Genomic DNA, 17627 nt, shown 5'->3' with positions numbered 1-17627 from the left:
GACTGATGACCTCAGATGTTAAGTCCCATAGTGCTCAGAGCCATTTGAAATAACTGAGCTGTCCTGACCGACGGATTGACCTGTTGCTGCTTCTGTACTGACAATACTCTCCAGCTCCTATTTACACAGGCGGGTCAATTCTGCGTTACGTGGGCATGTCCGGATACCTCTGATTTGACAGTGCTTGCTAGTGACTGCACAACTTATGCCCGTGAATCGCAGCTTATTATTGGCGTACCAGCCGAATTCGGATGACGGGGGATAATAAATAATACGGTCGATGTTGCCGTCTCAGCAATTTTGTCATGGTATCTACCCGAAGGAAAGTAAGTCACAGAGGTTGGAGATTTGAGCGTAGTTCCTTCGCAGTACGAAACGAGTATGTTAACCATTAAACCATTTAACTTGATCATCTCTGTAAATGAGGGAATAAAATGTCGTAACGCCGATGGTCGAAGCATGACCCAGATACAGAACGTTTGCTTTATAGTAGTTCCGAAATTGGTGAACGTGTGGTTAACGTTCTTAATGCTCGAGAAGATGCCATTCCTAATACAGTGTTGCATTTCAGATCTTACAGTTTAATAGTGAAAAGGAAGTGTGGAACTGAGTCGCGTCGTCCTAGATGACATATTACTGTCAAAATCAAACAAGTTATCGATTTAAAAATATCAATTAGGCTGACATTACAGGAAATATCATTGATCTCGTTTCACGAAACTGCGAAGCCGATTGGAATGCTGGTCATTCACATTCACAGTTTTGTGGATGAAACTTAAGTACTCGTAAATTATGCTCTTCGCACAGTCCAGTTTTCTTCACCAGTAGATATTACAACCGTTTACTTCCCTTCCAGCAACCGTCTAGTCGCCTCAAAAGCCACGGAAACACCTAATGTGACATACGCAACCTCAACACCATTTCATTCCAATGGGTAATGCTGAGACTATAAAAATTACGAGGACTGATCTGAAATGATGAACTACGCCGTAGAATTGTTGAGGACAGGAATTCATTTAAAAATCCATGTAGAAACGGAAATAAAATGGTAGTACTTGCTGGGAAATAACAGAATAACTTCCACGGTGCTATACAGAGCTGAAGGGAGCAAATATAGTAGGAAAGATATAGATTGGAATACACCAAACTAAAAAATTAATGCTGTTGGATGAACTGCTAAATAACGAACTAAATTGGCCAATGAGATATTCTTAAGCACACGAAGGTACATAACTTGTTGACTGTAAGGCATAGTGCCTGTAAGTTAAAAAAATGCGATTTAGAACCGAATTTGTCATTTTTCATTCTAACTTCTTGGGAGTAACAGGGTACTTGTTGCCCTGTGTGGCACTCTGCGTACGGTGTGCTTTTATTAAAATGTTTCAGGACATGAGCAATCCGAAAACTGAACGGCCAGAATGTGTTTCATATTTTCAGTCCTGTATTTAATTGAATTCGTTTCGTGCGCATAACAGTACGTATCCTGCGAGGTTTAACTGGAATTTAATTTCAGCGTTCAACGCGGAACGAGATGTATTTTAACTGCAACACAGATTTGTTAATTGGTTTTTATGTTTGTGCATTTACTTCCACAGCCATTACCCACGACCGTTCGTCGGGATAATCAGATAGATGCCGTGTGACATCACGCGCGAAATAACATAATACTTGGTCCTGTAACATTTAGTGACTTTCTGGCTCATAAGTTACTTTTTCGCACGTTTTTAATGAAAGTTCTGAGAAGCCACTCTGTAGATAACTCTCCAGGAACGTTGGTGCGCAGCTAAAATATAATTTAAGGCCCCCCGCGGTTTTATCGTTCTCCATAAATTTCCAAGGAAAGTTGTTAATTTGTCGCGTCAGCCATCTGATTTAGTACTTTCTGCGGGACAAAAAAGAGATTCAGTAAAAATAAGAAGTGAAACGCACAGAAGGAACAATATGCGAAGGCGTGTGAAAAAATGGTGTCTCATGTCATGAATATGCATAGGGAGAGCTTTTTGCGCATTCTAGATGAGGATTTTGTAATGTTTGTTACAGTGAGCATATACTTATTCAATTTATTCACCAGATGTACTACTTTGTTTTAAATCAATAGCCTAAATATATTAAATGATATTGCGAACATATATAATTGCATCCACACAAGTTACTTGTTGAGCGAAATATGGCAGATATATCAGACAATATTGCTCATTTCCTTTCTAGTAATGCAATGCAACTAAACAAAATGAAACTGCGACGAAGATAGAATCCGGAAACTGTCTGGTATCCGAAATAAAATTGTATGCTCTATTTTGAGGTAATTTCAATGATTAATTCATTGTATCTGTCGTCCTGATGATTGCAAATGCAAGTGGTGCACATGTTGCGCTTCGTGCATCCATGCTGCTGTAAAATACTTAGGATAAGTGAGGAAGACAAAAAAAGAAACGCATACTTGTGAGATTCTGTTACTAAGAGAGGAACCGTTGTATATGCGTCTTAGTTACAACGAAAAAAATGAAGTTTATGTTTTATAAGAACTGTAAAAAATAGGAAATAGGACTAATTGGAACTGTAAGATCTATGTGTTTACGTGATTGTCTATTATTTGATCGATATTGCACATTACCTGAAATGCAATATTCTTTCCGCGATGAAGTCTGCATCACAGTGCTCTTCAGTGATAGATGATTTAAGTTCACATAATAAAGACAAGCATACAAATTCAGTTTCGTTTTTGAATACTTTTTCCCATTGATGGTAGCTGAAAAAGAACCTTTTCTCCTGAAACAACTACAAATATCATTTTCGATTTCTCTGCTCTTGTATGCATTCTGATGAACACAAACTTACGATTCTCAAAGTGTGCTTCAATATGAGCCGTAGTATTAGTCATTTTACAGGTCCCATCTCCTCCAAACAAAATTTCTTCGGTTGCCAGATGTAACATGTCGGTTGTCTATCAATTTCTTCTCATAATATACACGATCATTTGTAAACTTATTATTACTTGCGTACTAAATAATAGGGGTCATATGTGTCTTAATCAGACGAAGGAATTTCAATTGGACACAGCACACTGGACCGTACGGGGAAAGCCGTCTGGTTAAAAACGACATTGGTATTGAGTAAAAAACAACTAATGTTTGTTCGTAAAATATCCATTCTTTTGAAATTTTGTATTACTATAGAAAACGAGAAAAGCGATCACTGCTGTTTTAGTAACAACGTCATCAGTTAGAAAAGTGCAACAAACACATGACATAGGAATCAGTACAGCATTTCTGAGACAACATTTCCCCTCATTTTGGGGTTGAAGCTCTTCTGACCGCGTTTTCTTGTAAAAAATTTTTCTTTTCTTCTCTTACACAGAAATTTCCTCTCTTACCATAAAGTTTCAGCATCTTCAGTGTTTTTTAAATTTTATTTCGATTGTTTAACAACAGGAAAACTGTTCTTTACTACTTGTACACATATAAATCACAGTTTTAAAAAATTATTTACAAATTTGAGAAACATACAAGCTGTTGTATGTACACCTCGTTACTGCATTCTCTAGTTTTTCAGGTTGTTTTATGTTTTGCAGTTCAATTGTTTTCCTGCCACATATTTCATCTGTAACCATATAAACTAAGGTGGTAAAAGTAATGGGATAGCGATATCAACCTATAGATGGCGGTAGTATCTCGTACACAAGGCGGAGTTGTCATTCTTGCTGATTTGGCTCAAATGAAAAGGTTTCCGACTTGATTATGTCCGCAAGAGGGAATTAACTGACTATGAGTCCGGTATGGTAGTTGTAGCTAGACTCCTGCGACACTCCATTTCGGAAATTGGTAATTCAGTATTCCGAGATCCACATTGTTGAGAGTGTGCCGAGAATACCAAATTTCAGGCATTACGTTCCGCCACTGACAACGCAGTGGCCGACGGCCTTCACGTAACGATCGACAGCAGCGTCGTTTGCATAGAGTTGTCAGTGCTGAGACACAAGCAACACTGCGTGAAATAACCGCAATAATCAGTGTGGGGCGTGCGACAAGCTTATGTGTTACGACAGTGTGGCAAAATTCTGCGTTAATGTTTTTGTATGTCAGAGCTTCTGATTGGAGGTTTGAGGGACTTCGGCCGCTCACTTACGTTATGAAATGGAACACTTGTAACCGTTCTTACGATGTTAATTATTTTATGGCTCCAATTTTCGGTGCTTCAGTGTACCATGTTCAGACCTTCCCTGACGCACCGAAACTGGTAGCCATATAATAAATAACAGGCAAAGACTGATGTAGGTGTTCCATTTTATTACAATGGAGTTAATGGACTACGGCAGCAGAAGTTGCTATCAACACGACATCGCTTGCAGCGCCCCTCCTGGGCTCGTGACCATATCGGTTGGACCTGGAAAACCGTGGCCTAATCAGATGAGTCCCGATTTCAGTTGGTAAGATATGATGATAGTGTTCGAGTGTGGCGCAGTCCCCACGAAGCCAGTTGACCCAAGTTGTCCACAAGGCACTGTGCAGCCTCATGGTGTCTCCAAAATGGTGTATTTACATGGAATGGACTGAGTCCTCTCGTCCAACTGAACCTATCAGTGACTGGATATGGTGACGTTTGGCTACTTGGAAACCATTTATAGCCGTTCATCTATTTCATGTTCCTAAACAATGATGGAGTTTTATGAATGACAGTGCCCCACATCGCTAGACCACAATTGTTCGTCATTGATTTGAGGAACATTCATGACAATTCGAGAGAATGATTTGGCCACCCAGATCGCCCGATCTGTGTTCCATCCAACGTTTATAGGACATAATCGAGAGGTCAGTTCGTGCAGAAAGGCCTGAACCGGCAACATTTCAGCAATTATAAACTACTATAGGGGCAGCATGTCTCAGTACTTCCACTAGGTACTTCCAACAGCTTGAGTCCATGCTATTTCGAATTGCTGTACTACGCAGGACAAAAGAGGTTGACACAATATTAGTATCAATCTCATGACTTCTGTCACCTCAGTGTAGAAATTAGTATAAAAAAAGTTCTTTACCTCGAAATTTTACGAATGGTATTGTTGTGGTTAGACCTAACATAAATTAATAATGTGGAGGATCGTGTGTGTTTGTGTGTGTCTGTGTGCGTTTGTGTCTGTGTATGCAGTATGTTCCCTTTTATCTTCACTTTGATAACTTTTCACGACCACTGTTTACAAACTATGAAAACTAATTGCCAGACAGTTGAACAGTTGAATGTTTTCTGCGTAGGAGTTTTGAACGCTGGTGAGGTCTGTGCGTGTGTGTGTGCGTCCGTGTGTGTGTGAGAGAGAGGGAGACTGTATGTGTGTGTGTGTGGGTGTTTATGGGTTGGTATTATCTGATAGTTCTTTGAAGGCAGAGAACAGAGTTCCGTTTCAGAGAGCTGTGTATTCGTTTATAATTTTCCTTCTTTGAATGATGGCTTTTAGTATTTGGTAGTTTTCCTCAATTATTAGTTTTCTTTGGAAGGGGGGTCTGTTGCTGCACATTAGTTTTCTTTGGAAGGGGGGGGGGGGGAGGGGGTCTGTTGCTGCACATCAGAATTTTGAAGACGGTGTACGTTGGGCTGTTTTTCATGTCCATAAGACGTTCAGTGAATGTAGAATGACAGTTGTTACTTTTAGGTGCTCTGCTGTGTTCTTTGTATCTAGTATTAAAGCTTTTGCTTGTCTGTACAATATACTGTATTCATTGGCAGTCCTGACCAGGAACTACCTATTTCGAAATTATAATCACAGCACAGTGTAGATCACATATTTTAGTCGGTGTACAGAATGATTCCTTCATGATGTTGGAAACTTTCAGGTTAGATGTCAAGGACAAGTGTATCAAGACCGTGAGATAGTAGGGTAGACAACTTTCCACTGCAAAGTCTTTGGTTTTCATATTTTTGGAGGAGCTAACATGGACCGAAATAAAAAAAAATTCCAGCAAACATGGGGTCTAGAATATATACCTACGAGCTATGGGCACTTGTTCAGTAGAAGAAATATGTTTAACATTAGCAAAGATGAACAAGTGCACAAAGCCCTTAAAGTAGGCCATTTATAGCCTATTACTAGAAGAATAACGACTGTGAAGGCCACACAATCTACCTGTACTCCATTTTATTGCATTATTCTACACGGAAATTTCATTCGTAGTTATCATTCACTGGTCAACGTGAAACTACCGTACTAATGAAAATTGTACGTGATAAAACCTTTCGCTAGCAATCTGAAAGCAAGTGCTTTTAAATTCGGATTGCAGCATCGTCCTTGTATCTTGATCTAGAATAGCCTTTGAGACTCTACCTATGAAAACGAACATTGAATATGTAAATTTCTTTTAATGTGTTTTCTGCCACTTGATTTATGCTGAATCTGACTAATAGTAAACAGAATTTGAATACCTAGAATGGTTGTGTAATATGCAGAATGGCTCGCTCATAAAACAATCAAAAAGCAGTTTCTAAAGGTTGCATACTGAAAAATGACCTGTTAGAAAATGCATCTACTAAATTTATGTGAAATCCTTGAAATGAAATGTGTTTCCAATTGAATGTTAGAAAATTCGTGTAGGCCCCACAATTGTTTCTCATCTTTGCAACAGACAACTGGACTCTACTCTGTCCGCGAAATACGAAGATAAGAAGTGCTGAAATGCATGTACCCGAAAAGAGAAAAGAATCGCTGCGCGGAATATTCCTTATTTTGTTTTATTTCAAGCTGCTTCCTCAAATTACACTTTCCTTATATTTTTTAAAAACAAATGCAGTTGCAGTTGCGCAAGGCATGACTGTGCATATTTAACCAGGTTTGTTTCTTTTAACAGTGAGGAATCGGGTTAGTGAAATATTTGTAAGTGACTGAAAGGGATATTCTGAAATTGAAGTCCTTTTAACAGCACGGAAGTATCTCGATCTCACATGAATGATAACGTTTCCTCGTCATCGTTGTACACAATAAAAATGGCTTTTATGGACACTGTTTACATTACGCAAAATTTACTCTTCGCTTTCCTAATGTGGAAGGAAGATAATTAGAATACTGAACACATGCCTAATAATTCACCTTGGATACCAACACGTAACTATTTTTAAACACCATAAAATAATTACAATAATTAATCGGCAAGCGCTTGGCGCAAATAGTACTTGCAAATTCCCTTTTTTCCAAATAAACACCTTTACATAAAACCTTCTTAAAAATCATCCTTGAACCTCAATTACACATCAGGGAGTGTAAAAAAGTCAATCCCTGTGCCGTAGGTACGCCGTTCAACTCCTCACTGTGCGACGAAAGAACTCTATCTCTCTCTCCCTCTCTCTCTCTCTCTCTCTCTCTCTCTCTCTCTCTCTCTCCCTCCCTCCCTCCCTCTCTCTACAACTGACTCACGCGCTCGCTCGAGCGCTACTGAATATTGCAACTTCTCTTAGCCAAAGAATAGATATCATCCATGTGTTGAGGCATGCAAAGATGCACATAGTGGAAAACATACCACACTGATATATCTGACGATATACAATCCTTTCACGCGTTCTAAGGCCACAGTTAGAGAACAGTGGGGAGTGCCCGCTCCTAACTACTGGTTTTCATTCTGAACGTTTCTCAAAGCTTTCCTCTGAACCTCTGGTCTTGGCTATAGTGTGGAACTCACAATCCATTTTACGTAATTTTATTGCTATTTAACGCAAATAGTGAAAAGCTCATTGTAAAAATTCTCACTTTACTTGTGTAGAAGGTGTTATGGACGAAGAGATGCAGCACCTGCTGTTTCAGAACTATGCGGATACACGTAATATTTCGGTCGCTCTCACAATGCCACATTTAGTCTTTTAGTTCATGGCAGCGGAAATAGGCACTCGCGACCTAGCGCAGATCCGCTAAAAGGGACGCCGAGTTCAACATTTGCTTTTAGTAATGAACACAGCCTACCGTCCGGGGTTTAGCGTAATGGACGCCGTGCGGCCTCATTTCCATAGAGAGCGCCGGTTCCATAGCGCCGGATTCCGAGGTGTGTGTGTGATCCTGCGGAACTACCCGACCTTTCAGAGCGCCGCAACTATCACTGCGGAGCGGGTCAGCGTCCTTAAGGGGTCGAACACTTATACTCTCAAGTAGCTGCCACTTTGCTAGTGAATGAACGTCAGTTTCATGACGTTCCTCTACATCTCTCTCAGAATATATGATCCACGCAATGAAAAAAAGGGTTTTCGTTTTGTTGTGTCTCAGTTGCCTGTAAGGAACTCCTATGGTAGTCTTTCCTGCTAACATACTGACGTAGTGCCTACATCTACTACCCAGATTACAGTGATATATCGGATCAATAGTTGAATGGTAGTGCCAGTAATTTATTTTCTAATTACTGTCTATTACTCGTACCAGAGCCACAAATTTCATCTGCATTTACATCAACACTAAATTCCCGAAGCCAACTAATGGTGTTTGTCTGAGGTTACTTTTTGCACCACTGAATGAGCCCTTCAAACCTTGTTTCACTCACGGAGAAGCCTCCATATTGGCTCAAATTTCTCGAATTTTCTCCTTGTGTTCATTACGCAAGATGTATGAGGGGGAAGCAATACACTGAAGAACCAACTGGTACACTTGCCTAATATCGTGTAGGGCGCCAGCGAGCAAGCAGAACTGCCGTAACGCGACGTGGCATTTAGTCGAATAACGTCGCAAATAGTGCTGGAGGAAACTGACACCATGAATCCTGCAGGTCTGTCCATAAAACGGTAAGACTACAAGGGAGTGGAGATCTCTTCTGAACAGCACGTTGCAAAGCACTCTAGATATTCTCAAGCGGAAGTGTTTGAACTCAGAAGAGTGTTACTGGAACCACTCTCTAGCAATTCTTGACTTGTGGGGTGTCGCATTGTCTTGCTGGAATTTCTCAAGTCCGTCGGAATTCACAATGGACATGAATGGATGGAGGTTATCAGAAAGGGTGCTTACGTACGTGCCATCTGTCAGAGTCGTATCTAGACCTAGACGTACCAGAGGACTCATATCACTCGAACTGCACACACCCCACACCATTACCGAGCCTCCACCTGCTTGAAGAGTCCCCTGCTAAAAAATAGGGTCCACAGATTCTCACTGTTGTCCCCATAACTGTACATGTCCATCCGCTCCATACAGTTTGAAACGAGACTCTCCAACCAGGAAACATATTTTCAGTCATCAACAATCCAATGTCGCTGTTGACGGGCTCTGGCGAGGTGTAAAGCTTTGTGTTGTGCAGTTATCAAGGGTACGCGAGTGGGCCTTCGGCTCCGAAAGCCCATATCGATGATGCTTCACTGAATTGTTCGACGCTGCACTTGTTGACGGCCCAGCATTGAAATGTGCAGAAATTTGCGGATGGGTTGAACTTCCGTCACGCTGAATGATCCTCTTCAGTCGTACTCAGTCACTTTATTGCAGGTTCTTTTTCCGCCGCAAAGATGTAGGAGATTTGATGCATTATCGTATTCCCGATATTCACTGTACACGGTACACTCGTTCGGGATAATCCACACTTCATTGCTATTTCAGAGATGCCGTGTCTCATCGCTCGCGCGCCGACTATAACACCACGTTCAAACTCAGTTAAATATTGATGACCTGCCATTGTAGCAGCAGTAACCGATCGAATAACTGTGCCAGACACCTGTTTTCTTACATTGGCATTGCCGGCCCCAGCGCCGTATTCTGCCTGTTTACATATCTCTGTATTTCAATACGCGTGTCTACACAAGTTTCTTTGGCGCTTCAGTGTATGTTGTCCGACTCTTCCCGGAAATTACTCTCTCGTAATTTCAGTAGTAACTCTCTGCATGATGCACATAGTACGAGCTAACATCCCAAAGATGTTCGAGCACACATGCAGTTCCTCTTCGTCGCAATGTCTTGGTTCAAACTCGTCTAGGTGTTGAACCGCACTTGTCGCTTTATACGCCATAAATTAGTTACTTGTGACCCTTTGTGTAGTATGGCTGGCTGATGGCAAGTTTTCGAAGTTGTTTGAAACATACAAAGTTAATATAACATATAAAACAGTAATAATAATATTGGGACTAAATTAACGACCCCTAAATGATGGAGACCACACAGCTGCGATTTGGTTAGAATAAAGTTTATTTAGAAAACAAATTATCAGCGAGAGTCGTCGTATTCATAGTTACTGTTACACTCGAGCGCATATCCGTTTGACACAGTTCGATCATTCACAATCTCATTGCGAAATACATTTTTTGTACTCCACCGCGTTATGTACCCGAAAAGTTAGAGTTCATACCAGCCGCTCAGCTGCTCACCGCTCAGAGACTACGTCCTGCGATACCACACAACGTGAAATTTTCTAAGTCGTTTCACTTCCTAGCTATCTAAAAGCCGACGGTCCGCTTTCGCATATCCACCAGCACTGTCCCTCTGCCCAACTCCGGCCGCTTCTCCCGTGTGCCGAACATCGTCGCTCAACTGAGTATTGTGGTTTCCTTCCCTGAAACCGTCCATCTAATTGGCTACAGCTTATTCTTCATTATTTTATATTTTAACATATTTAAATAATCAAAGCTTGACCACTTTCACGTTCTAAATAAAGTAATAATAATACCCATTACATAATAAACATTAAATTCTTTTACATAAAACCAGTACAATTTCCTTCTTAACTTTGAATGTCACGGCCAGTAGCCTTGCACCAATGTGCTTTCTGATAAATAAATACAGAAGAAAAGTAACTGTTATGCACTAAACTTTGCAACAAATATTCTGTTACCTAATGATTCAATAAGGTGACACGCTGTCATCGTTCAATGTGTTTTGCGTGGAGAAAATGATGATCTGATGCTTAACTGAAAAACTTATAATTTAAATTTACTATATCTTTTAAACAAATGAAGTTACAGAGTTAATACTTACAAAATTTTTCATTTTAATGATCAATATTCGAATTTTGTTGGGAACATCATGAAAATCTAAGAAAAATAGTAGATTAAAGTTACTGTGGCCCCATTCCCTGAATTACTACAGAATTAAATAGTTTTCATAAGTGTTTCCTTTTATGGCCGATCTTAGGTCCGCCATATTTAACACTGATACGCCTCCCTGGGCACAAAAACCTCCTACGGGGTTTCCTCATGATGTAGGTTCTCGTGTGTCACACTCGCACACTACAACGCTTAGGCCTGATCAGCCCGGCCTCATTCAGCGCTAGAGACGCCTGTGAATTTCCCCATCTCGTGGAGAGCCTGTGCTCTTTATGGCACGAGCCCCTGGGCGACTGGATTCGTTTCACATTTCCTGGAAGGCTGTCTCTTTCGGCCATATACTTAAATGAGAGCGAAATGCTCGTTAACTCACAAACGCCTCACTTGTAACGGCTGCCAGTGGATTTTGCTTAGCATCTCCTTAACGCCCCCACACCGGCTAAACGATCCTGTGACGAAATGCGAAACTCTTCACTGGATCTTCTCTATCTCATCTATCAGTCCTACCAGGTAGGGATCCCAGACAGGTTAACAGTACTCGAGAATCAGTCGAACAAGTGCCTATTAATGTGATTGTGGCATCTGCTTTCCCCACTGTTAGTTTAATGTAGTCACTCCACATAAGGTCGCTCTGGATAGTTACTAATATTTTACGGTAGCTACTGTTACCTGTGGATTGCATCAGCAGTTCAGCTGTACAGTAGTGGATTTCTTTTTATATGTGTGTACATTATGCTATATTTATTTACGTTCACTCAACTGCTAGAGCCTGCATCATTCATCAATTTTCTGGAGGTCATTGTGTCTTCTGGCGTTGCTACTTTGCTGTAGACAGCCGTATCATCTGCGAATAGCCTTAAAGAGCATCCTACGCTATCCACTAGATCATTTTCGTATCTAGAACACCGATCATATCACACTTCGATGGGGTACTCCGGAAATTACTTTTACATCTTTCGATTTTTTTCATGTAAGAGCCACATGTTGGGTTCTACCAGCAAGAAAGTCTTGAATCCAGTCGCCAATCTGCTACAATACTATATAAGCTCGTAATTTTTTTTTTCACTAAACGGTAGTGCGGGACGCTGTCAAAGTCTTCCTGTAATCAAGGAGCACGGTATTAATCTGTGCCGTGGGCATTAATCTGTGCCGTGGTCCATGGTGCTGTGGATCTCATGGAGGAACAGAGCGAGCTGCGTTTTGCGGGATCTCTGTTTGCCGAACCCCTGTTGATTTTTATAGAGAAGATTTTCATCCTCCAAAAACATCATAATGCTTGAGAAATGAACATGCTCCATAATTCTACAACAGACTGACGTCAAAGATTTAACTCTATAATTTTGTACATCTGTCCTACGGCTCTTCTTAAAAACAGTAATGACATGCGCTTTTCTCCAGTCGCTACATACACTTCATTGCTAGAGCGATCTACGATAAATTACTGCTACAAGGGGAGAGAGCTCCTTCGTACAGTCTTTGTAGAATCTTACATGTACCTCATCTGGTCCTGAAACCTTTCCACGACTAAGCGATTGTAGTTGTTTTAGTATTCCGCGACCGGTTATCTCAGTACCTGCCATTTAGATGTTCGTACGACGATTGAAAGGAGGGGCCGTGTTACAATCTTCCGCTGTGAAACGATTTCGGAAGACCGAATTCAGTATTTCGACCTACTCTCTGTTATCTTCAGTTTCGGTGCCAGTATGGATACTGAGTGAATGAACAGATGATTTTGACCCATTTACTGATCTTACATACCACTAAAACTTCTTAGGCTTTTTCAAAGTCGATGAACGATTCTCTCCTTGCTCTCCTTACGCTCATTTTTGCTTCGTTCAGATTCTGTTTATCAGCTAGGTTTTCACTTATCTTTAATCTGGGATGAAGTTCTCTTTATTTATTTAAAAGTTGTCTAACATGGCTATTAAACCATGGTGGGTCTTTCCCATCCCTTAAGAGCTTACACGGAACATAATTGTCTGGGGAATATTGCACGAGGCTTTTGAATTTTTTTTCCATTTGTTTTCTACGTTTTCGTCCTTATCACCGAATATCTGATGCTGACTTCTCAAATACTCTGAAATTTGTGTCCCGCCGCTCTTTTTAAGCAAATTTAATCGATTGTCAGTAAGTAGTGAATCAAAAGCTCCGTTATTGACACATCAAAACAGAAGACGCTCCACTTTGTAGCAGTGCACAGAACCACTGAGTAACGATTAGTGGATTTGTCTAACACAGGGGTAGTCAACCCATCCTTTTTACTTTTTTACTTACTCTCCCCCCCCCCCCCCCCCGCCACTTTTATACCTCTGTTAATAGCAAAATTTTCTGATCGCCCTAATTTTACTTTCTAAAATTTGTAAAGCAGAGATACAGCAAGATTAATCATATAGTAAGAATTGCTTACAACTACTCTATTTCACAATTTTATGAATACCTGTTCAGAATGTTTCTAAACCCACAGCCGCCTACCACTGATCTAAGGAATATTTTAATTTGCCCTAAACTTTTTACACTTTTGAAAGAACATCTGCTCGAAAGACACGGATGCCTTGAAGGTGCTGCTACTGTCCTCACACTCAGTTACCGAATACGAAAGCATATTTAGAGACTAGCTTGGACTTAATATCTGTAGCAAAAGAGGTCAGGTGCCAAGACCACATTCATGGATGAGCTACTCGCTCTTGCAATCGAAATATTGTGGCACGTCAACAACATAGTAACGGAAACACAACCAGTCATTTGGTCTCTTTACTCCCCAAACCAACCAATTAACAACCAGCCATCCACACCGTGTTGCTTACCACTTTGACCGTTACGATGACAATTTTGCACATTATTTACACTTGTAATCTTGCGAGAACCAAGAAGTTTTCTGACCCTAGAGACCGACATATGTACTAACGAAGACGCTTCGCAAGCCACACAACACCCCCTTACAGTGAATGCTACTGAAGTTAGTTGTACGTTACCGTGACGGCCTCACGCTTACTGAACTCGTGAGGAAGCGCACTTTTACCCTTATCACACCTGATAAGAATCCCATGCAGAGGAGCAGTATACAAGTGTCGATCGAATGACAGTTTTGTAAGCTATTTTCTTCGAGCGTGGACTTCGGATCCTGACAGTTCTTCTAACGGGTCTGTTCTGACGTCTGCCTCTCTTACGATTAGTTTTACTTGTATATGTTCGGTCTCCGTAAATCGCTCCACACGTTAAAGCATAGGCATGCTCCCAGATGAGTCGGAGGCTATCCAGTGATTTTTCAGCAAAAAAAACTGTAGCATTTTATTCAGCCTATTTATGGACAATACTTCAAATTTGTCATGCTTACGGTAACTGCCAATTTTTTCACCAAATTTTGATCCCCTGCCTGTCTTTCTGCATTTCGGTATAAGTTTTTAGCGTTGTGTTGCAATCTCTGCATCGTATGCGACAGACAACTTCATCTAACTTCCGACTTTACCCTCCAACTCTTACCCTGAATCGCTTCTTATATTCAGTAGCACTGCTGTTTAACGTAGAACGACGAAAAGATTTTAATTATTTCGAACTCAAAAAAAAAAAAAAAAATAGGAACGTGCAGTACCCAGAGCTTACCATGTTACCCATTTTCCATTCAAAGACTTCTTACGTCAATTAAAAATTGAAGTCAGTTTCTCGTGGAGAGAGGAATTGGAAATATCAACCGCTAATAAGTGAGAGTGTTTGTGGTAAGATCAACCCCACATACATATGTTTCCTTGGCTTCATAACATGTCAGTACAGCGTTCAGTTACCTCTAAAATCACTCGCATGAGATACAATCACGACAAGTTCCGTCCTCATTTGCGTAGCTGAAGAGTAAGTAATTCAGACACTTGTGATTGCAATACTTCAGACATTAATCTTTGCTTGTTGCTACACAGAGGATATTATCTTTCAGAAATGACGAAACTTAAGGTACCATTTCCTACAAGCATTCCTGGTTTTCTAATAAAGAATGGTAAAGCAATTCTTAGACGCCTTACAAGATTTAGTTTAGTTAGTAACTATAAAATCTAGCCACAGACTTCTAGAGATGGTGCAATCTCCGTTTTTAATAGTTCATTACGACATTGTTGGTCTCTCAAAGCGATATGACTTCAAACACTTGCCTGTAAACATTTTTGAACAGAAACGTTTAATTCTTACTTCTCTGTTAAGAAATTAATGGGCTTTTTCTTTCTTACTTATAGTAAATGAATATAGTATAATTACTCAGTGTAACATATTCACTTGTGGGATTCTTTATTGTTGAGAGCTAAATAGTGTAACTCTTTGTGGCTAAACAGGCTAGTCACACCGGAGGCCAAATAAAACAAAAGTAAAAAATTAAGTGAAAAGCCAAGTCATTTATAAATATTGTAAACAGCAATGGTTCCACCACAGTTGAAAGATACCTGCATTGTACGCTGAAACTGTGTTTAACAGAATTTGTCGCTAACAATCTGAAAACTGCCTGACTTCCAGAGTTCGACTACAGATTCAGGTCTAGAATCGAAATAGTTACCCTAGTTTTGAACATTAACTGATGTATGAAAATTAGTCTTCAGGAAATTGATGTTAATTAATCTGAAATGTATGTGACTATCTGTAAATTAGCTTTCATAAAAGAATGATTCACAAGAATATTCAAAATTTTAAGTAATTTGAACGTGCCCTGGTACAGAAACTCGAATGTAAAACATACATGAAATTTCACTAATATTCTGTTGAAAATGTTCTTTTAGGTATTACAACAAATACTTATCTTGCAACAGATATCTTGCTTCTGCCCTAAGTGCACTGTAAATGATGATTTGAAATAAGTCACTGTGCTGCAATTTGTCTGCGCATTGTTATTTATATTACGTTGTTGTTTCAGCAAATTAGTTGCTTAGGTCTCTTTTCCAAATCCTTAATTATTGTTCAGGTAAAAGTGCAAGGCGTGACAATTCAATTATTATCAAACATGTTTGTTTAAACAGTGGCGTTATATTTTCTAAAATATTTGTAACTGACAGAAGGAAATGCTTTGAAATTGATTGCTTTTAATGGCACAAAAGCAAATTCCAACTAACAAGAATAATCAGCATTCCCTGTCACAAAAAGTTGTTTACTTGGATTCGTAATGTAGTACCATTTAACCAATCCAAATGGGAGAGGGCTATTTAGAATACTGAATACAAGTCTGATAGTTCTTCCCGACCATCACTTAGATATCCTCCCACACAACAAAATCTTTGAACGGAAATAATTACTGACCTCGCGCTTGAAGCCAACAAACACTTATTAAGCTACCTTTTCCTGAGATGTTCTCTGTTTATACAGTCATCTCAAAAGTTATCGGTCGTCCCCAGGTTACACATCATGGAACATCTCAAACAGAAATCTTTGTGCTATACCTCCGCTGTCCAAGGTTGATCCAGCACCACGATTCCACAACAACTACTGCGCAAGCCAGCGATTCGACTCGACTTTCATCTGTTTGCTTGCACGTGCTTTCTTTTAATAATAGAACCTCTGGGAATCAGAGACTGTGTGTCGTTCATGGGTTCAGCATGCTAAGATATTTTAAATAATAATATTACTAACAAGCAGATAATTTTCATTAAATTTAGATTTAAAGTGGCACGAAGAGGTAATGCACAAAACTATGATTTAATATAATTTCATTTAATGTATAAACCTTCCACAGTCCCTTGGGGCATGAAAGAAATTACTGTTAGATTTATCTGAGTTAAAAATAAAAGTAGTCTCTTAAATTTAACTTTTCAAGGCCGAGGTAAAGTGCCATCAGATGATTGTCTGACGTAGTATGTACAGGCCATCCTGTCTACCCCCGGGACCAATAACTGTGAAACCCTTTCTGTTTCATTCAGTAGACGTGGACGTGTTACACATCTGAACTGTAACCGTCGTACAACGGAAACGATAAGATTACGCACTCACTCCCTTCTATTAGTCACAGAAGATTATAACGCGAGTTCCCCACCACTCTACCTGCTTGTAACTAGTTCCTCAGCAGTTGCGTAGTGTTGTCAGTGAACACGTCCAGGTCCTCTGGAATTCAACGCCACTGTGCGGTGTTTTCTTTGCCCACAGCTTCGACGTTCGCGGCCGCGAGTACGGCCAGGCCAAGACGTGGTCGGCGCCGCGTGCGTTCGGCTCGCGGGCCTTCTTCCGCACGGCGACGACGCCGGCGCAGCTGCTCGTCGACGACCTGGCGCTCTCCGACGAGGGCGTCTACCGCTGCCGCGTCGACTTCCGCGACTCGCCGACGAGGAACCTCAAGATCAACCTCACCGTCATCAGTGAGTCTCACTTCCTGTTCTGCTTCTCGCCATGCTCTCCTTACACAGCACTGGAACACTGCCCTTGCTGTTATTAGTTAACACCTTAATAAACCAATTAGCTGACAAACCTGGCGATGCATGGGTATTCATTTTGTCAATTTTCTACAAGAAATAGAAACGAATATGAGCTATGTTTGCAGTGAGTATCGAAAAAATTTCATTTCTATGTACTCGTGAAAACATCTTTGAAATTGTGAAACAATTTACTCATGATGAACTCGAAGGGGCGATCTGTAGTGATTACTTAGGAGAAGAACTTCTTAGCCGAGACCGCTACAAAAAACTTTACTGTAG

The 17627-nt window shown here is 40.4% G+C and overlaps 1 protein-coding gene across 4 annotated transcripts in view; it reads left to right on the top strand.

Annotated features, from left to right (window-relative positions):
• The window catches only part of LOC124612849 (neural cell adhesion molecule 2), a 609158-nt gene that overhangs the window by 84822 nt on the left and 506709 nt on the right, over nucleotides 1-17627 (top strand). For all 4 annotated transcript variants that reach the window (XR_006979578.1, XR_006979577.1, XM_047141276.1 and 1 more), the window contains exon 2: nucleotides 17083-17291. Coding sequence is in view for 2 of the 4 variants with exons in the window: in XM_047141276.1 (XP_046997232.1) it covers nucleotides 17083-17291 (209 nt within the window). In the remaining 2 variants the exon portion in view is untranslated. The remainder of the gene's footprint in view (nucleotides 1-17082; nucleotides 17292-17627) is intronic.

This window comes from Schistocerca americana, chromosome 4 (genome assembly GCF_021461395.2).
Source record: "Schistocerca americana isolate TAMUIC-IGC-003095 chromosome 4, iqSchAmer2.1, whole genome shotgun sequence".
NCBI classification, from domain to species: Eukaryota; Metazoa; Arthropoda; class Insecta; order Orthoptera; family Acrididae; genus Schistocerca; species Schistocerca americana.
This window is presented reverse-complemented; position numbering and strand designations above follow the sequence as displayed.